The following is a 23009-nucleotide window of genomic DNA, read 5'->3' on the forward strand; positions in this document are numbered from 1 at the left end:
CACACTTTATCATATAGGCGATAGGTGCTAAGGCTTTTATTCCTCACTTAAGTATTCACTGTGACTAGACCTTTCAATAGGTATTAATATTTTTGACATTGACTTTAGATTTGACCCACTTTTAAACATGTTTAACCTTGATCATAACTTTTGAACAGTTAGGCCTTCATGTTTCACTCTATGGATTCTTTCACACTGGATTGCCTATGGATTTTCCCAATGCTTACAAGGAACATATGGCGGGGATGACCAGACAATAAGGGATGCTTATTAATCAATGGCAACATTTCAAACTTCTGTCCCAAAAAGCTAAGACTGGGCAAAAATATGTCAATATATGAAGGGAAATCGGGAATGACATCTTAACTAAGCCTCTTGGTTTCATGGATTCTCTGTTAGTAGCACCATACCCTCTTCACAGTCACGTTTGTATGTTCGAAGTCGGTAAGATTTTAAAACCATTTCTTCAGAGTAGCCCACTTATGGCTCAAGCTTGAAAGCAAACGTGAATCTATGTTAGCAAGGTTTCTTGTATTTAGATTGATAATACATAGCCAGATCAATTTCTGATCAACAGATTTGAAAAACGAGATGTGTTTGTGAAACACTGATGCTCCCGTATAGTAGCTAATCGTGAGAGTTCAAGTCTCTTATATGCAAGTATTTGATATTCAAAGGAAGGTCTTGTCACATAGAATTATACCTTGACAATTTGAATGAAAATGTCAGTCAATAATACATTTACAATAAATTGCATTTGTAATAATTGGATGCCAGATAAGTTATATGGTGGCCGATGTATCTTTTTTTTTCTATAGTGGCCGCTAGAGAAAATATTTTTCTACCTTGCACCAATCGGCTTCCGTAGAGGCCCAGTAGTGCAAACCAAAAATAAACCAAGAAAAACGAAATTATTAAATAAAGAAATCTAAATTACTAATTAATGAAAAAAAGATACGGATATTATAGATGTGCATGGTAAGAGCCTCAATCCCATTAATCATTCCATAAAGCTAACGTTTCTAACAGACCTGATTTTGTTTCAATAAAAAAAAACAAGTGCGATATTTGCATCAACAGGTAAATTAAATAAATTATTTTGACATATAAATACTAGATGCTGTCATGAGACAGTAATACCCGCACTAAGCTGTTTCCTCTAAATAAACACTCCTTCATATTGGGCTTTCCAAGGAAAAAGTCAAAATAATTCTATAATTTAAGCACTACATATATTCGACAAATCGAGCATAAAATTCTCAGGTGACCAATGAGCCTCTTATATGTATTTCATATATTAAATCATTTTCAGTCTGAAATAACAGCATTTAATTAATGATGTAAATTAGTTTTTTGCCCATAATATTGGAACTTTTTAAATTTATTCCCTCAACAACAAATAATATTAATTTAGTATAAAAAGTTTTTGATGAATTTATCAAAATACGCAAACTTTTTTTTAGCATTTGTTCAGGCAAAAAAAAAAAAAACAAAAAAAAAACAAATTGAAAATCCAACCCAATCAATTTTTGTCACCCCCCACCCCCAACACACACACACACGCAGGTTTTCTGAAATGGCCTAGATGGCAAAGTTATGTTAAAACATCATTTATAATGATGAATTAAAATTTGTTCCTGTACTATTCCTGCATGTGAACACATTTTTGAAAATTTCTACATCACATTGGGTTTGCGTCACCCATTGTCATTAGATAGCATCACTCGGCACACCTCGGCCTATTCGTACTTCATCTGATGAAGGCGACGGAATCAGCTAAGGTTTGCCGAATGAGATAGCACATGCTGATGGTGCATATATGTGGTGTGTATATGAGTTGAAATAATGCATTTTGTGTTTTAATTGGATTATATTGAATGAAGTTGACAGGACCTATGACAGTCGGTAAGTACAAGTTTATGCATAATATTGGCGTAAAAATAAAGTTCAAAAAGCGTCAACGATCATCGCATGCCACAGTAGACGGATTTCACATTGTGAAGTTATTTGCCGTTGTCGACATGTTACAGGCGCAGATCCAGAATTTTTTTCGGGAGGGAGGGTTCACACCGGTCAAAAAATTCCAGCCCAGAATTTCCTGAATAGCAAAGAAAAAACAAATAAACAAAATAAAGACAATGACGGTGGGGTTTATGTTTTCTAGGGGGGAGGATGTCAGAAGTCATTTTTATTTCATTCAGTATGTCCTCTCCTATTTAAATAACTTTGCAAATTCCAGAGGGGGGGGGGGGGTCCGATCTCCCTAGCCACTCCCTGTCTCATAAATGACAAATGATCTTGTGCGGTACTACTAAACAAAGTACACTAGTACGATAGAGTACTTTAGAGTAAGCTAATAAAATTTTATAATTTAATGCAATTAAACTGCTTTTTGTATGTTTTTCTACAATATGTTAACATAATAAAAAAATATTTAAAAAAAAAATGAATTCCTTTTCCTTATTTTAGAAGTTATTTTAATTTTTGATATCGTGTTACGGTTTTAAATATCGTTTGATCCAGATTCCGATCTAATTTAACTTGAAATGTTTCATATTTAATGTGAAAAATATCAAATTTTACGTAATATAATTAATTCAATGTTTGATAAATAAAATTTAGTTGGAATTAATAAGTTTGAAACAAAACAGTAATCGAGATCGGGGTGTTAATAACCTTTAATGCATTGAATCATTAATGCTGCTTTCTTGTTAAATTATTGTTAAAAAACAAATATTTGAGACAAATATTGCAATATCATTTTCATAATACTGTGTAATCAAATTGTATATACATAAATAAACATTCTAATTATATTTAAATTGCACAAATTTTTTTGCGTACTCTGAAGTACTCTATCGTACTCTAGCGTACTCTGTTTAGTAGTACCCGATCTCGTGACTCCAAAATAGTAGAAAAAATTTTCCATTTGACTCTACATATTTTAATTGTTTATTGTGTTAATATTATGGCTGTTTCTTCTAAGTTGGGCTTTTCACATGGCTTCCACGTTTCAAAGGTAAATTCCTTGTGACAAGACCTTTTATTTGGGTACCACCAATTTTTACCTTTAGATCTCTTGACCTTGGAATTTGACCCCCTTTTACAAGAAAAATACCAAACTTTAAACTCGGTCTAAGTTTTGAGCAGTTGGTGCTAGGGCTTTCATGCTATGTGTATTCATTGTGAACTTCCAACAGGTAAAAATATTTTTGACCTTGACCCTAGAGTTTGACCCACTTTAAAGATAAACTTTAACCTTGGCAATAACTTTTGAACAGGTGCGGAAGTTCTATGGATTTCTCTCTTATTTCACATGTGTATTCCTTGTGACAAGACTTTCCTTTTGATATCAACAATTTTGACCCTTTGACCTTGACCTTGGAGTTTGACTTACATTTGAGAAACTTCAACCTTCGCCAAAAGCTGCCATACAGGGGCATCAGTGTTTCACAAACACATCTGATCTTCGTTATTTTTAAGTAGTGCATGGTTTCTCCATATGAGAGAAAATTCCCGAGAGATGTTTTAACAAAAATTAAGCAAATATTACTAAAAGAAACAGTATACATGTACATATTTTATATTCAACAGATATACTTCTGGTCATATCTCTAGTTCTCCCTTGAATCAGACGTGATGATATATATATTTTAAAAATAATTATTCTAAGAGTTGAAAAGGTTGTGCATATTAAAAAAGACGACTTTCCAAAAACTTGTCAATCATACATTTTTAGCTAATTTGAGCTTTTCTGGTTTGCTAATCACATTTTGTCCGTCGTCCATCTGTTTGTCTGCAAACTTTTCACATTTTGAACTTTTTCTTTAGAACCACTGGGCCCATTTCAACCAATTTACATAGAAATATGCAGGGAACTTATTCCATCACAAATCTTCTTCTCAAGAACAGCAAGGACAGCTATTGTCCCCCATTTTCGCGAAAGGTAGGGGACATTAAATCTTATATGTATGTCAGTCTCTCCGTCTGTCAAAATAAATTTAACCTTGGTCATCATGGTCATGCCTTTTGAATGAGAAGAGACAGGACTTTCATATTAAACATGTGTATTAGTATTTACCTGTGACAATACCATTCTAAATATACTATGAATTTTTGCATAAAAAACGTCGTTTTTCGACCCCCATTTGACCCCCCGGGCAAAAATGAAAATTCCGAAACATAACTGCACATCTACATGACACCACCAACCATCTCCCACAAGGTGATTAGGCTACTGAGTAAAATGTAGGAGGAGTTCAGGGAACACGGGGCTTTTTGCACAAAAAAAGTCTTTTTTCCATCCCCATTTGACCCCCCGGGGCAAAATCAAAATTCCGAAACCTTACTGCACATCTACATGACACCACCAACCATGTCCCAAAAGATGATTAGGCTACTGAGTAAAATGTAGGAGGTGTTCAGGGAATACGGGGCTTTTTGCATAAAACACTTCATTTTCGACCCCCATTTGACCCCCCGGGAAAAAATCAAAAGTCCGGAACCTTACTGCACATCTACATGACACTACCAATCATCTTCCAAAAGATTATTAGGCTACTGTGTAAAATGTAGGAGAAGTTCAGGGAAGACGGGGCTTTTTGCACAAAAAGCGTCACTTTTCGACCCCCATTTGATCCCCCGGGGCAAAATCAAAATTCTGAAACCTTACTGCACATCTACATGACACCACCAACCATCTCCCTAAAGGTGATTAGGCTACTATGTAAAATGTAGGAGTTTAGGGAACAGGGGGCTTTTTGCACAAAAAATTCATTTTTCGACCCCCATTTCACCCCCCGGGGCAAAATCAAAATTCCGAAACCTTACTGCACATCTAAATGACACCACCAACCATCCCCCTAAAGGTGATTAATAGGCTACTGAGTAAAATGTAGGAAGAGTTCAGGGAACACGGGGCTTTTTGCATAAAAATCGTCGTTTTTCGACCCCCATTCGACCCCCGGGGCAAATCAAAATTCCGAAACCTTACTGCACATCTACATGACACCACCAACCATCTGCTAAAAGATGATTAAGCTACTGTGTAAAATGTAGGAGGAGTTCAGGAAAGAAAAGTGTGACAGACGGACGGACATGAGTAACAACAATATACCCGAACTTTCTTTAGAGAGTGCGGGTATAAAAATTAAGAAATTCGAGAATTAACGGTAAACATAGAATACAGTAAAACTCGTTTAGTACGAACACGGATATAGCGAATTCACGGATATAGCGAAGTTTTTCGGGGTCCCCGGCAAAATTCTTAACAATTCTTTGTAAAATTTTACGGTTATAACGAACTCTGACATAGCGATTTTACGGATATAGCGAACTAATTTTGAGTCCCGTAGAGATTAAAAATAATGTAATTTACATCTTTTATAACGAATTTTCAAAGATCTCAAAATTTGATATTTTGAACTTACTTTATTTTACTAAGTATTTGTATATAAAATTCAATTTATTATAAAACCTTACTTATTCAAAGTATGTTTTGTATTAATTGCTTAACTAATACTTTTGGCAGAAATTCTTGAAAGAAAATGTGCATATTGCGAATTCGCTATATATAGTTATACGAATTCGTTATACGGATATAACGAATTACGGATATAGCGAATTAAATTAAGCGGTCCCAAGAACTTCGCAATAACCGAGTATAGATATTTGATCTTCAGTAATAAATACCTTATCTATTTTCTTCTATACACTAGTTTGATAAGACGTCTTGAAATATATAACAAATAATGGCACAGGTAGGACGTGTTTTCTTTTTGTTCAAACAAATACACTGTAAGTCGATTTAGCTTGAAATTCTTCAATTTCTTAATAGAAAGGTCATTAATTAACTACTATAATTAAAGAAGTCAATGTCGCGCGCGTGTGCAGTGGTAAGAGCGTTTTCTCTTTGGTCCAAGAGGAGGGAGTTGAAACTTAGTTTGTTGGTTGAAAACCCACGGCTGGACGGGGAGACTTGTCTTTCGGAAAAGACAGTATGCACCGAAGTCCAGCGTCGCAGAAGGTTCTACAAGAAATGGATCTCATACTGCTCATTAGTCCTCAGTGTTGAATACAGTATAGGATTTCGCACTGGAGAACTCGTCAATAGATTGGAAAAATCTGCCTCGCAAGAAAAGCTATGATTAGTCTTATTAACACATTTCCATGAAGAATTGAAAATACTTGTACTCTCATTCATTTATCGACTTTATAGAATGACCTCGTACTACAAATAAGTCAAATGCGTTTTTTTTCATACTTTACTAATTTGGTAAGGCATTAGTCTACGATTTAGCTCACCTGAGCCGAAGATTCGGGTGAGCTTTTCCAATCACATTTTGCCCGGCGTCCGTCTGTCCATCTATCCGTAAACTTTTCACATTTTCGACATCTTCTTAACCATATTCATGAGGGAAGAAGATTCAAATTTGTTCAAATGAAGGGCCACACCCTCTTTCAAGGGGGAGATAATTAAGAATTAGTGGGGAAAAAATATTGGCATCTTTCAAAAATCTACAGGGCCAGGAGAGATGAAACTTCTGTGGAAGCATCCTCCGGTGGTGTAAATTCAAGTTTGTTCAAATCATGAACCCCAGGGGTAAGGTGAGGCCACAATGGACGATTAAATTTTTACATAGGGATATATAGGGAAATTCTTTAAAATTTTTCTTATCAAGAACAGCAAAGCTATGATTGGTCATATTTATATGGAAGCATCCTTAAGTAGTGTAGATTCAAATTCGTTCAAATCATGACCCCTGAGGTGGAATTGTGCAACAATTGGGGGTTAAATTTTCATACAGAAATATGAAAGAAAACATCATTAAAAATCTTCTCAAGAAAATTAAAGCCATGATTGATCATATTTATATGGAAGCATCCTTATGTAATGTTCAAATCATGTTAAACATAGGGATATATAGGAAAAAGTCTTTTTCTTAAGACGAGAAAAGCCATGCATAGTCATATTAAAAATGGAGGCATCCTCAGGTAACGTAAAATCAAAGTTGTTCAAATGAGGGCCCCAGAGGGTTCGGCTGGGCCAAAATGGGGTCAACATTTTTCAAATCAATAAACAGAAAAAAAAAACTTCTGCTCAAGAACAGAAAAGCCATTTCTTATGTTGATAATGGAAGCATCATCTGGGAAATTCATGCCCCCACCCCTCAATGTAAACTCTTCAATGCTGAACTAATTTTTGCTCTTCTCAAGGTGTGCTAAGGTGAGCGATGTGGCCCATGGGCCTCTTGTTTTTTGTTTTTTTTTGTAATTAAACTTTTTCCCCGAGGATGTGACCGGTCGGAGGAGGATGCTAACTCCTCCATGGTACCTGATATTACCTCTTGGGAGGTCTGTGTTTCCCTGCAACTGATTTGTAATGTGTGAATGGATTTATAGACTTGCACACTTTTTTATTTCCATAAATTTCGTTTATATAATTTAATCGGTATTGAATTGATTCCCACTTTTTCTAACCAGTCTGCTCAATTGAGTGATATGGCCCATGTGCCTCTTATGATACAAAATGTTTTATCTTTACGTTTACACTATTTTTGAGAAACCTTTTGAAAACTTTTGGTTGGAGGGAATAGTTCCTGCCGTCTTCACTCCTTTTCAAGATGATGGGTATGTAGCGTTTGTTTTCAATCATTATTAAGTGAGATATATAAGATCTGAATTGATTATATATACGGTCCTAACTAAAACATGTATTATATTATTAAAGATAATAACAAACGCTAAACGAACTTGTTAAAGTTGAAGAAATATATTTCTAAATTATCAATTTTTCTTAGCGAGCTAAATTTACCCAAAATTGACGAATATTGTGCTTTCTTGGTGAAAAATGACATCAATGCTATTTTTGGTAAGTTTTTATTATACATACAGGACAGTATGATGTGTTTCAACTTAAATAAATTTAAGTATGTCAAGTAGAAATATTTACATTTGCAAATATTTTTCTTAGATGAACCTGTTTAAGAGAAAATATGTTAAAATCTGTATGAACTTATATGGGGGTCAAAGGTCATAGCACGACCGAATCACACAGCGAGATGATATCTTCTTTACATACATTTCTGTCTCGTTTCGGAAATACTAAGTGAAAAAGATAAAATAACTGAAACATATAGATATTTTTCATTCCATGAATGTTCAATAGATCTTCCTTAGTGAAGAATGTTTGAAATACTATAATTAGCCTAAAATAGCACTTACCTTTTTAACCCGAAATGCCTTGGAAGTTATGTAAACTGAAAAAGGAAATTTCACTGCTTTTGACTTTAAATATATACGGAACTCATGATATAGTAAAATTATTCTCAGTGTGGATCATTGTTCTTACATTATAAACAAGGAATAACTAAATTGGACTGCTGCACATCATAGTATTAATGTAAATATTCAAATGCTGGAGCGAGGCGAACTTTCAAGACCAAACAACTTCTAGGCCATTGAGCGTCCGTTCGAGTAATAAATGCAGTTTTATTAGGAATTAATTCGTCTCGAAAGTAAATATAAGTGATGACCAATAATGTTAAAATGCTTACTGGGAAATGAACTTAATTGGTGCGTGATCAAATCTACTGAGAAGCCCTTCGGGCTTTACAGGATTTGATCACGTGACCAACTTAGTTCATTTCTCAGAGAACTTTAACATTGTTTATTTCTTAAAGAAAAAAAATGAGCAAAGATTTAATTGAGATATTGCCTTTATAATTTAACGTATCGAGATATATTTGTTTGAATTTAAAATTTATCCCATTTCGTTTGTTTGATATAACCTATCTAAGGAACTATATTAATCACTAATGACATTTACTAGTTAATGGTACGACGGGTGAAGGAAAATCTTTGACAAAGGAAGAAAGAAAGAAGGTAGTTGAAAAATGGATCACTTCAGCAACTGGAAGGTTTGTAATTCCAGGTTATTTTTCTGAGAGGGAGAGAGAGAGAGAGAGAGCATGGATTTAGATAAAGATGAGTCAACAAAGTGATCGGAATGCATAATAGTACGTCAATTTTGATTGTTTGTCTATTGTTAAACGTCCCTTTCGAGAATTTTCACTCATATGGATAGACGCCACCACTTGTCGGTGGGGAGCTGCAAATATACTCGGCACTAAGGGCTACTGAGCAGTGAGGGGTCTTTTTCGTGCCAGCACCTACTGTGACACGGGACTTTGGATGGTATCATCCGAAGGACCGGTCTCCGCGTCACTCAGTACTAGTGGAATTCAAATTCGCGTGGTGAGGATCAACTCCTTACTTCGCGAATCTAGAGCAGACCACTGCGACACGCCAATTGTAAGGTGAAAATTTGAATCTTAAAAGTACTTGGACACAGATTTGAAGTTAATATTTCCCCTATAATATTACGACTTATATATTTATATAAACTTTATACATCACATTTGGCTCGGAATGACGATACTTGTGAAGGAGTTTTGCTTTCTAACATTTCTACTCTGAATAAAATTATTTTTCTGAATTAAAGTTTTAATATTTCTCATTAATACACAACAAGATTGCCACTTTTCCTAAGGATGAAGAATAAAGTTAAAATTTGTGAAAGTGAAAGGATGTATCAATCAAACTCGCCAAAAAATTGAAGTTTTAATAACTTTTAAATGAAATAAGATTTTTAATTAATTTTTGTGTGAAATGCTTTTAAAATATATAATTCGTGATATTATACAGAAAATATTAACTTCAAATCTATGTCCAAGTACATTTAATCATATCAAACAGAAAACAGAACGGAATGCGGAACGGAACGGAAAATTTATGTCAAACAAATAATCCAGATTTGATATCAATCAAATATATAAGCAATGTTCTTGATTTAAAAGTCATATCTAATAAAAATTATCGTATACTATATATTCATGGACCATGCACACCCTCAGAACTTACGTAAACATGCGATTGTCTATAAAATACATACTAACTAGACTCAAATCCTGAGTATCCATGCATTCATAAAAGATATTGTTTTGAAATAGGCAGAAGGTAGAAAAAAAGACTACTGATACATATATGTACATATATGAATTATACGTGTATCTGCCATAACCTTTGAACCATGAAAGATAGAGACTTCATTTTTGGCATACTTCACTAATTTTAAAAGCTGTTTCAAATGACACCAAGGTCAATGACCTTGTGACCTTGACCTATATGCTAAAAATAGCTTTTTCAAACCTTCACCATAACTTTTGAACCATCAGAGAAAGAGACTTTGTATTTGGTGTGCTTACTCCACTAATCAAGTTCTTTCAAATTACACTAAGGTCAATGACCTTGTGACCTTGACCTGTATGCTAAAAATAGGTTTTTTTAAAAAAACTTTGTTGCCGCCGGGACATAGTGTTTCATAGCTGCAGATCTGTAGCTCTCCGAAAAAAAATATATTGACAGACCGGGGAGCTACAGTGCCACCCACTGAAAAAACTGTATATTTATTGCGCACAAAAAAAGTGCGCTGTTTCTCGATTTATTTCTCCATGTTTTTAAACTGTCATCTCAAAATATTACTAACCGTTGTTCCTTACATATTCTTTCACTGTTTCCACAACAAAACATTCCTTATAATTTTTGTTAAGAGCCCTCCTGGACCTGAAATCGAGATCATCGAAAATTTCGTCTATTTATACTGCCATTTTGGTTTGCAAGATAATTCGGTCCAACGCACATCGTGCAGATGTCAACTACGAGAGTACTTCAGAGAGGAGTAAGGAATTTTTAAAAATCTTTTTCGCGATTAAGGTAAAAATTTGGAAAAATTAATCCAGAACTAAGCACAACTTTTTGTGCGCAATAAATAAACAATATTTACAATGGGTGGCACTGTAGCTCTCCAGTCTTTCAATCTATTTTTTTCGGAGAGCCACAGATCTGCAGCTAAGTGTTCACAAACACATATTGTTTTTACATTTTATATCTCTTACCGTGGTTCATCTGAATATCAGATATTCCTTTTTTTCAAACATAATTTTTTTCACTTCGCATAATATTTGGTCCGCCTCGTTTAAAGGTCCGGCCGGACCAAATACGATAACATATTAGGTCCGCCTGGCTCTATAAGAAAAGGTCCGCCCTCGGCCTATTATACAAATTGGATGCCTGTGTTCATTCGATATTAATTGAAAACTATTGTTTAAAAATTAATTGAGGATATAAAGTCGTATTAATAGCTATAGTGTTTCCTCCAAGAGAATGTAGTAAACAATAAGTAAGAAATTAATACATAAATAATATATTTAGTAAAGAAATGTATAGATTTATTGATCGAGTTTCCTGTCGGGAAGATGGGACATGCTTATTTTGTCGTTTAAATACACTGGTATCAACATTATCATTTAAAAAATATTAAGAATACAAATGTACATACATTTACCTTCACCGCCTGTTTACTGACAGATTAATCAGTATGCAATGAACAGATGAATGTTCGTAAGTCCAACACAAATCATTTAGTTACACTCTCTTTCCAATTAGTACATGATAAACGTCCGACTTCCACTCGCAAAAAAAATTCACATCACATAAATTATTTCTTTATAGTATTAATATAAAAATTGTCATTCTTTACGTTTAATATTGTTGTCAATAAGTGGAGGGTAACTGTGACAGGGGCTTATGTCACGGTGTACTACCCTACACCCGTTATTGTAAAAACAACATGCCTGCGGATTGGGCAGTTGGGGGTTAGTCTATAATTGTCTCGTTTGAGAAAACCTAAAGTACCATATCCCCTGTGTTTTTATAAGTTAACACTGTTTCTTACCTATTCAAAGGCTAATAATTATATCTACTAGATCTCTGCATTTCATTTCCTGAATTTTGCATTGCATTTTTCCGACAATTTTTTTTATTATTTCGGAATTCGACATTTTTATTTTCATTTTTTTTTTCACATTTTTGGATTTTTTAAAAGATACCTTCATGGCACTTTAAGGTTAACATATATAACAAAGATGGAAATAGATTTTTAACAGGGTATTGTATATATGTGTTATATAATATTATTTATGACGGAAGTATGATTTTTTTTTTTCATTGCCGAAAAATACTGACATGAATTTGACAAATGTCGGAGATGAAAACTTTTAAAATGTAAAAACTGTCGGAAATGAAAAGTTAATTTTAATTTTTTGAAAATTCCGGAAATGAAATGGGGCCTAATAAATATTACTCGAGGACAAAGTAAATGTGCATTACTTGGCGAAATGCCTTTATTATTCATATTTAATATACATGTCGCTCATAAAAAATCTCTGTGCATTAATGATATACATGTATTTATACTTATTTCTCTCGGTTTCAATAAAAATCCGAACATTTTATACGCCCCTCCTAAATGTTTTTTTTTTTGGCGAGGGAGGGGAGGGGGCGTAGTAAAATCACGCGGATACGTGTCAAACAATTAAAAATATTAAAGAATACCGGTAATGTACTATATATCCCACATTTTCCCCCCAGAAAAAAGAGCTTGAGTTTAGAGACACCCCCAATTTCAGAAGCCTGGCATACTAGAATTTCCATTTAGCATCTAACAAACAACCCCGACTTGATTTTCCACCAGAGAAATACTGCTTCAGTACAGATTTTTTTCTCCCTTTCCACTGCTTTACGAGCTATAGGAAGAATTTTTTCAACCAATACACATTAAAGAGAAACTTAAAACGCATCCATTTTTAAAGATAAATTAAATAGAAATAGTCTTTTAATATCATGACGTATCAAAAACTTCGTTGTCAGGCACGTAGCATCGTTTTTGAAAGTAGTGGGGGGGGGGGGGGCAACCTGAGAAAATATTTTTTACTCACCCAAAAAAAGTTGACAAGCAAAAAAAAAAAAAAAAAAAAAAAAAAGAAAAAGAAAAGAAAAATTGCCCAAACTCGAACGAAAACCCTATATCGTGGGGGGGGGGGGGAGGGGGGTAGTTGCCAACTTCTTTCGAGGCCAACTTCCTTTCACTTCCAATTCATTCCCTTATTTTCTTGCTATAAATATACTGTGATAAAAAGTGGGGGGGGGGGGCAATCATCTTCTCAATGGACATTTTCTAAAGCAAAGGTAATGTTGGGGAAAAAAGTGGGGGGGGGGCAGGCCCCCCTGTTGCTACGTGCCTGGTTGTAGCTACTTGGTTAACCTTAGATTTTTTTATGACTGATTTCTTTTTATCATCGGCCACAGCAGCGGCCGATCTATTTGTGATTGTGTTAGAAAGGGCACATATGGAAATGAATGTTCTTTTTTTGTATTAGTTCAGTAAAATAATTTTCAAATGATTAATGATAACGTGTAAAATCATGAGTAAAATATTTTTAAAAACTGTTTTAAACTAAATATTAATTGTTGTTAGTTATGTATCACCTTCAGTCATTTCTCGTCAGATAATTGACAATTTATGGTTATACAAAAAAGAGTTTAAAATAGGTACTCACTGACTTGGGAGTGTGTAAGATATGGAAGAAAATCGTCATGATTTTCCGGATAATAATGACATTGTGTAAGTGCATGGTTTATAATAAGAATTGAAAAGTTGTTCAATTTGTAAAAAATTATTTTGAATATGTTAGAACTGCGAGTGACATAAGGATAATATCTCTTCGTTTTGCACCGTGCCTTGCAGCGTAGCCTATCCTATCCTGCAGAATCCAGTGACATTATCATGTGACAAAGATCCAGATGGTTCATCTTGACAGGCCTACATCTTCATTTTGATGACAATAAATTCTTATCAGTTCTCATTGAAATTTTTACATAGATAAATCCATTTTATGAGCAAATGTACTAAAATTTCTACTTATCTATTTTTTAAACTACATGTATTTATTTCGTGTTGAAGCAGTCTGAAATAAAAATGATCACTATTTCAGTTTTCAATATCGTGTGCTTTCCTAGCATAGATGCTTTTTTAATTGTGAAATTACTTTTTGAAATACAGAATTTCGTTCGCGGCCGATTTGATGCTTTGCATCAATTTAACTTATGTGTGTTTGTAAATAGTTTATTTTGTTGCGTTCAGAGAGATATTCAAGAACGTACGCAGATATACAATACAGAAGACATATCCCCTGCAATTGTACATACACTGGATCGTTAACCGAAATCATTACAGTTTTGACCTCTTGTCAGTTTAATTGTACAAAAAAAAAAGAAACAAACTACTAGTGTATGTCACGAACCAGAAAAAGTTAAAGGAACTGACAGCATCATAGAACAATGAATTACATGTACCGGTATATATAATAATAGGCGCGATTTAAGAAATCTACTCTCTCAATGTACATAGGCGTCGAAACCGGGGGGGGGGACTTTTTTGCAAAGACAGTTATATTAATATATGCAGTGAAAATTGGGACACAAGTTTAACCCCACTTTCAACGGGCACGTTGCAGTGTAGTCAAAGAAGGGTAAGTGTTGGTGTTTGGGGAAAAAATTGTTTCTGGAAAAAGTTAAAATCACCTAACCCCCCCCCCCCCGGTCAAAATTTCCTTTTTCTTGTTTGTGCTTGTCAAGTTTTTTTTTTAAGTTAGACAATCTTTTCCGTTTGAAATAGCCCCCCCCCTTCAAATTTACTTCCGACGCCAATGATGTTACAGCAATCGAAATTTTACTTCTAAATTTTAAATTCTAAAGATGGTCTTTACGGTGTAAGGAAGTGTTATCTTGCGTAGATTTTTTAAGTATATTCCTTGCTTATATATTCAAATTAAACAGCAAAAAGAAATGAAATTCATAACAATAGCATTACATGGAGTGCATGGTTAGAGCGTCGAAGTAAGGAGTTGATCCTTACGTCGCAGGTTCGAATCCCTTTTTGGGACGTGGAAATCGGTCCTTCGGATGAAAATGTATAAACCGGGGTCCCGTGTCGCAGTAGGTGCTGGCACGAAAAAGATCCCTCCCTACTCAATAACCGTAAGTGCCGAGTAAAGGACAAAATCTGTAGCTCACTGGCGGCAAGTGGTTGCGTCTCTATATGAGTGAAAAATTCTCGAGAGCGACGATAAGCAGCATTTAATCAATAAATCAGTCTTTTTTTGTCAATGTATTTTCTTATGTTTTCCGGTTTTTATCAATAGACAGTAGTTAGAAATTAAGTAAGCAATTGTCTATTTTTTTTTTTCAAAACAAAAGGCGGACCCTTTCTTCTGGTGCTTTTTAAGCCCCCTGCTACTCTTTAGCTCACATCAGCCGAAAGCTGAGCTTTTCTCATCACGATTTGTCCGTTGTCTGTCGTCGTTCTCTATTGTTAATGAGAGAGATGTTCCATAATTTTTGCTGTGTAATAAGATAGGCAGACCTTTTCTGATAGCTGCGTTTTAAGGTCCGCCCTGTCTCTTTCCCGTGTTTTTAAGCTACGAAAATAAACCCTGTCCAAAAATTTCTCTTTATGAGATGAAGATATCTGAAATACAGAGGGCGGACCTATTCTGATAAGTAAGTTTTAAGGTCCGCCCTGTCCCTTTCCCGTGTTTTTAAGATACGAAAATAAACCCTGTCCAAAAGTTTCCCTTTAAAACAAAAAGATATCTGAAATATAGAGGTCGGACCTTTTCTGATAACTGCGTTTTAAGGTCCGCCCTGTCTCTTTCTTGTTTTTTTAAGCTACGAAAATAAACCCTGTCCAAAAATTTCCCTTTAAAACATAAAAATATCTGAAATGTAGAGGGCGGACCTTTTCTGATAACTGCGTTTTAAGGTCCGCCCTGTGTCTTTCTCTAGTTTATTAAGTTACGCAAATAAACCCTGTCCAAAAATTTCCCTTTAAAACAAAAAGATATCTGAAATACAGAGGGCGGACCTTTTCTGATAACTGAGATTTAAGGTCCGCCCTGTCTCTTTCCCTTTTTTTAAGCTACGAAAATAAACCCTGTCCAAAAATTTCTCTTTATGAGATGAAGATTTCTGAAATGCAGAGGGCGGACCTTTTCTGATAACTGCGTTTTAAGGTCCGCCCTGTGTCTTTCTCTGGTCTATTAAGTTACGAAAATAAACCCTGTCCAAAAATTTCCTTTATGACATGAAGATATCTGAAATACAGAGGGCAGACCTTTTCTGATAACTAAGTTTTAAGGTCCGCCCTGTCCTTTACTCGTGTTTTTAAGGTACGAAAATAAACCCTGTCCAAAAATTTCCTTTCATTACATACAGATCTCTGAAATACAGAGGACGGACCTTATATATTATGCTGAGCTTTAAGGTCCGTCATGTCACTTTCTCTGATTCTTATTCTATACGAAAATAAACCCCGTATAAAATTTCCTTTGTAATGAGTAAAGACCACCTTTAACCAAAATTATCTAAATGGAATGAAGAGCAGTCATATCCAAATAAAATTATTTAAAAGTTGTTTTTCTGGTTAAGGATGGTCTTTGGCAACAAATTGTCATCGTTAGGTGGATACCTCAATATCTATTATATATTCCATACAATTTTCATATTCATCATATGAGGGAACTATTAACATTTGCATATAATTGTTGTGTGATTTGGTTTTATGCATGTATAAACTAAGATTGTATGACAAAATTTAGGTTAAGCAATATAATTTAAAAAAATCACTAGTGGTGTAGGCGAAAATGCCTATCAAATGCGCTATGGCTCTTTCTGGGTACTGTTGCGGGCTGTGGTGAGGTTGGGGTGGGGGTGGGGGGGGGGGGGCTGCAGAGATTCAAAATTAAAAAATACTTGATACACAACATATGAAGAGGGTCAAGTGATGCAATGCTGGATCGAACTGTAGACACATGTATGCTTTATTATTTTTTTTCTTCTATTTTTGAGTATATGGACGAGAACTTGTAAAAACTTTCCCCCTCAGGCTTAATCCTTTTCATACAGGCGTAAGATAAATGCACTGTAATTACAAACAATTTTTCGCAAAAGGCTCCATGTCGGTTATAATAGAAAATAATTTACAGTTATTTAAAAAAGAATCATTAATTTTATAAAATTATATAATCAGCTTAAGTTTTTGGTCTGAGTCGTTAGTTCTTTTGTAAAACAATCCCCTGATGTATATGTTTTCCACATTGTGTGAGCTGCTTTAGTCTTGAACTGAACATTGCAATCATGTATTTTGTTTCTGCAGTAAATGTAAATAGAGATCGAATTCAATATTAAGTTATATTTTACACTATCCACAAATAAAGGACCAAAATATGATTATAAACAGAAAACAAAAGGTATATGTAAAGACTACAGGAAACTAGAGAATTACATGTACCCTTTATCGATCTTTCATGTAGTATTAAACTCCACACTTGGGATAAGAAATTTCTTTAAATTAAATCATATAAGGCGTTTTTTTTCTATAAGTTACGACTAACAATATTAAAAAGATCTCTCTTTTATATACAGAAAGAACCGCTGTATTTCATTCTCGACATTTCGATATTTTATTTCCGACAATAACTCTTTTTTTCCCGACAATTTTTTCTTTTTCATTTCCGGAATTTTTGCTAGGTACCTCTCCGGCAATTTAATGTTTAACAGGTACATGTACGTAGAAAAGGAATTTTGAAAAAAATTATTATGCACAACATTTTTAATATAAAAATTTTGTATATACATGTATACATCTGTACATGAAGCACTAAGTCTAGTTAACAGATTTTTTTCATTCGTTTTGTTCCCTAAATTAAATGTCAAAGACTGCGCCGAACTTATGTCCAAGACATTTGATTTACTAAACAGTCTATAATTTATTCTTTAAAATTTTCCATTACCGAAATTTAAATCAATTGCGTTTCATGTATAGATATCAGAGATTTAAAACAATGACCGATTCTTATCGACTCGGAATTTAAACATCAGACACAGTTTTAATTCAATTAGTTTGAATTTAACTAATAGAAACGTCGGTATATTTAAGTTCAATATCGGTAAAAATTTTAATTTGAACATAAATATCAAATCTCATGTAAATTATTAATATACGCTTAATCTAGTATTTTTCAATTTTAGCTCAGATTATGATACGCCATATTTAGATTTAGATATTCAAATAAAGACTATACGATTATACTTATTATAAATGTCGCAGTTTTGAAGTGAACGCATGAATATTTTGTTCCTTAGCATAATTTATTAATTTTAAAACTTCAAATCTATTGATATATAAAGCTAACACATGACCATTAGGTTCACCGACCATTCAATGACAGCGCCATCTGCCGCGGGCTCTACCTGTGGGTACCTGTCAGGTAAACAAATACGTCACACCCATTGTTTTATTACCTATACACACCGACAGATTTCACACCTTGAATCGTACTAATTTACACAAAGTAAATTCTAAGGAAAACAAACACTTGCACAATGATTGTGGCATTATTTTTAAAGAAATTATGGTCCTAAACTGCAATGCTCAAAGCACACTAAACGAGTAGATTCTTGTCTAGAAATACGTGTATGTTGTACAAAAAATAAAACACAATAGGGTAAATCCTTCTGAACATACAGTATAAACTGATTCTCTTTAATATCATATGTTAAAGTCAAGATTAAAATATTTTGCACCACCCGGACCTTAAAACGTAGGGGGACCTTTTCTTATACGGGCCGGACCTTTTCTTATAAAAGGCGGACCTAATATGTTATCGTATTTGGTCCGGTCGGACCTTTAAACGAGGCGGACCAAATATTATGCGACACCGGTCGGCAGGGGATTCTCACTCCTCCATAGCACCTGATCTTGTTCTGATGTTAAGAGGCCTGTGTGTGCTCTTCTCCTGATTTTTATTGTCTGGAGGGACTTTTGAACTTGAATACTGATCTAACTCTTTATATCTTTCACATGATTAAATCAAGATATGAACCCATATGCATCCGAGATCTTATTTATTTATTCCCTTCTCCCAAATCTGTATTTTTTTTCCAGATCAATCATCTTGTAATGATAATTACAGGTTAAAGGTCGTGGTTAACGTCGGTGGATTGAATGTTCGAGATAGTATTGATTTAGTAAGTTTTTGTACTTGTCCAAAAGATTTCGGGGGAACTGTAAACTAAATATTATTTTCAACATTTTTTATATGCGATATCTAAGTTTGGAATTCACCCGCGTCAAGGTATGTTCGCGACTGAGACAACATTCTACGCAGATAGGTCGATAATTGGTTCGCGAAGAGAAATATTTGCGAAGAAAGACGGTCGCAAAATTCGCGGATAATTCTCTCTCGCAAAAATAATTGGTTTATAGTGTATAGTTTTTGGTTTCTCTGTGTTTTCAACAATTTCCCTCAAACTTCTCCCATCACTAGATTAGCTGGAGCTAGAGATTTCAATTTCTTCTGTCAAGGCCTCTCTTGATACCAACAAATTTGATCTTTTCCTTCAAGTTTAATGATTTTGAGCTCACCTGGGCTGAAAAGCTCAACCACTGACAGTGAGTTTTTCTGATCACTCAATGTCCTTCGTATGTGCGTCCGTCCGTCTGTAAACTTTTCATATTTTCAATTTCTACTCAAGAACCATACGGTCAATTTCAACCAAACTTGATCTGTAACATATTAAAATAGACACACATACCAAAATTCAGCTAAATATCTGCAAGCGTTTAGAAAAAAAATGCGGAAAACCAAGTAGGACAGACTGAAAAACAGACATGGGGACAGAAGCAGAGGTAACCTATAGTCCCCTCCAGTTTCACCGGTGGGGACTAATAATTTTTTTTACTTTACAGGCCAAACATGCCGTAAACGCTGGGGCGGACGCTATTGCATCTCTCCCACCACTGTTTTTTAAACCGAACAGTATTGGTTAGTACCAAGATGTTTTTAAGGATTTTTTTCTAAAATAATGAGGAAAAAACGTTGAGTTCTAGTAAATTTAAAGATATTTAGGTCTAGATCAAGTTATTATTTTATTTATTATTACCAGAGATTCTTGTTGAGCATTGTAAAGCTGTGGCTGATGCTGTTCCAAACCTTCCATTTTATTATTACCATTTACCCAACATGACAGGAGTAGAGCGTGAGTTCCCCATTTTCCCCTGCATAACAGTCAGCCTTGACGTGCATTATATTAAATGTGAATTAAAATATTGTTTATTATTTGTTTGTTGTTAGTAACGATATTGATTGATTATTGTTGGTTAACGCCGAGTCGGCAATATTTCAGCCATATTTCGGCGACCAAATTAAATGGATATCACCGTTTGTGAAAATTTCAGTTTCTCTGGCGACCCCCAGTGAGCTTACTCTTTTTCGAAAACCAGGGAAACGATTTTTACGTGCCAAGGGGGTTGTTATCCTTGATACGGATTTAGATTTTTTTTAGAAGGCTCAAGTGAGCTTTTCTGATCAAAATTTGTCCGTTGTCTGTCGTTGTCGTCGTAAACTTTTCACATTTTTATCTTCTCAAGAACCACTGGGCCAATTTCAACCAAACTTGTCACAAAGTATCCTTAGGTGAAGGGGATTCAAGTTTGTTCAAATAAAGGGCCACGCTCTTTTACAAGGGGAGATAATTATGAATTAATGATAAATAAATGGCATTTTTTTAGCTCACCTGAGCCGAAGGCTCATGTGAGCTTTTCTGATCACATTTTGTTTAGCGTCCGTCTGTCTGTCTGTCTGTCTGTAAACTTTTCACATTTTCGTCTTCTTCTCAAGAACCGCTGGGTCAGTTTCAACAAACTTGCCACAAAGCATCCTTGGGTAAAGGGGATTCAAGATTGTTCTAATAAAGGGCCACGCTCTCATTCAAGGGGAGATAATTGGGAATAAGTGAAAATTTGGTGCCATGTTTAAAAAAACCTCCCTCTCAAGAATCACTGTGCCAGGAAAGACGAATCTTATGTGGAAGCACCTTCAGGTAGTGTAGATATAAGTTTGTCCAAACCATGACCCCTGGGGGTAGGGCGGGGCCAAAATGGCCAATCAAGGTTTTACATAAAAATATAGAGGAACATTCTTGAAAAATCTTCACCTCAAGAATAACAAGGCCATAATTGATCATGTTTATATGGAAGCATCCTCAGATAGTGTAGATTCAAATTTGTTCAAATCATGACCCCCGGGGATAGGGCGGGGCCTAAATGGCCGATCAAAGTTTTACATAGGAATATATAGGAAAATTCTTTAAAAATCTTCTCTAGAATAGCAAAGCCATAATTGATCATATTTATATCGAAGCATCCTCAGGTAGTGTAGATTCCAGTTTGTTCAAATCATGACCCCCGGGGGAAGGGCGGGGCCAAATGGCCGATCAAAGTTTTACATAGAAAAATATAGGAAAATTCTTTAAAAATCTTCTTCTCAAGAATAACAAATCCATAATTGATCATATTTATATGGAAGCATCCACATGTAGATTCAAGTTTGTTCAAATCGTGACCCCCAGGGGTAGGGCGGGGCCAAAATATAGAAGAACATTCTTTAAAAATCCTCACCTCAAGAATAACAAGGCCATATTTGATCATGTTTATATGGAAGCATCCTCAGATAGTGTAGATTCAAATTTGTTCAAATCATGACCCCCGGGGGTAGGGCGGGGCCTAATTGGCCGATCAAAGTTTTACATAGGAATACATGTATATAGGAAAATTCTTTAAAAATCTTCTCAAGAATAGCAAAGCCATAATTAATCATATTTATATGGAAGCATCCTCAGGTAGTGTAGATTCCAGTTTGTTCAAATCATGACCCCCGGGGTCGCGGCGGGACCACAATGGCTGACCAAAATTTTACATAGACATATATAGGAAAATACTTTAAAAATCTTCTTCTCAAGAATAGCCAAGCCATGATTAATCATATTTATATGGAAGCATCCTCAGGTAGTGTAGATTCAAGTTTGTTTAATCATGATCCCCGGGGTTAGGGCGGGGCCACAATGGCCGACCAAAGTTTTACATACATATTTAGTTTTATATATATATATATATATATATATATATATATATATATATATATATATATATATATTCAAAAAATTATTTTTCCTTGGTATAGGGATAAAATAAAATCCAAATTCAAATGATAAGCTCAAACTTTTATCTAAAGCGCTTTCGCCCCATGCGGGCTCATCAGTAGATTATCTAAAGCGCTTTCGCCCCATGCGGGCTCATCAGTAGATTATCTAAAGCGCTTTCGCCCCATGCGGGCTCATCAGTAGATATATATATATCTATATATTCATATCTTCTTCTCAAGAATAGCAAAGCCATAATTGATCATATTTATATGGAAGCATCCTCAGGTAGTGTAGATTCAAGTTTGTTCAAATTATGACCCCAAGGATAGGGCAGGGCCGAAATTGGCGATCAAAGTTTTACATTGACATATTAAGGAAAATTCTTTAAAAATCTTCTCCTCAAGAATAGCAAAGCCATGAAGCCATAAATGATCATGGGACTACTTTTGGATTTAAACTTTTCAATATTAAACCAATTTCTACTTTTTCCTAACCACAAAACTCAGGTGAGTGATGTGGCCCATGGGCCTTTTGTTAAAAAATCTTCTCAAGAACCACTGGGCCAGGAAAGATGAAACTCATATGGAATCATTCCCAGGTAGTGTAGATTAAAGTTTGTTCAAATCATGACCCCCGGGGGTAGGGTTGGGCCTTAATGCCCGATCAAACTTTTACATAGGGGTATATAGGAAAAAATTTTAAAATCTTCTTCTCAAGAACCACTGATGAAACTCATGTGGAATCATCTTCAGGTAGTGTAGATTCAAATTTGTTCAAATCATGAACCCCGGGGGTAGGGTGGGGCCACAATGGCTGATCAAAGTTCTACAAAGGAATATATAAGAAAATTCTTTTAAAAATCTCCTTCTCAAGAGCCACTGGGCCAGGAAAGATGAAACTCATGTGGAAGCATCCTAAGGTAGTGTAGATTCAAGTTTGTTCAAATCATGACCCCCAGGGGTAGGTTTGTACCACTATGGCCGATCAAAGTTTTACATAGGAATATATAGGAAAAAAGTTCTTCTCAAGAACCATTGAGACAGGAAAGATGAAACTCATGTGAAATC

The 23009-nt window shown here is 34.9% G+C and overlaps 1 protein-coding gene across 1 annotated transcript in view; it reads left to right on the top strand.

Moving 5' to 3' along the window:
- The first annotated feature begins 7528 nt into the window (after positions 1 to 7528).
- LOC134233967 (N-acetylneuraminate lyase-like) overlaps positions 7529 to 23009 on the top strand; it is a 28877-nt gene continuing 13396 nt past the window's right edge. Inside the window, exons 1-6 of the mRNA XM_062716022.1 lie at positions 7529 to 7629; positions 7800 to 7870; positions 8831 to 8918; positions 18933 to 18987; positions 19709 to 19784; positions 19906 to 19998. Coding sequence (XP_062572006.1) covers positions 7529 to 7629; positions 7800 to 7870; positions 8831 to 8918; positions 18933 to 18987; positions 19709 to 19784; positions 19906 to 19998 — 484 coding nt within the window. The remainder of the gene's footprint in view (positions 7630 to 7799; positions 7871 to 8830; positions 8919 to 18932; positions 18988 to 19708; positions 19785 to 19905; positions 19999 to 23009) is intronic.

The sequence above is a fragment of the Saccostrea cucullata genome, unplaced genomic scaffold (assembly GCF_032062105.1).
Source record: "Saccostrea cucullata isolate Sc308-1 unplaced genomic scaffold, CSIRO_AGI_Scuc_v1 ctg641, whole genome shotgun sequence".
In the NCBI taxonomy this organism is placed as follows: domain Eukaryota; kingdom Metazoa; phylum Mollusca; class Bivalvia; order Ostreida; family Ostreidae; genus Saccostrea; species Saccostrea cuccullata.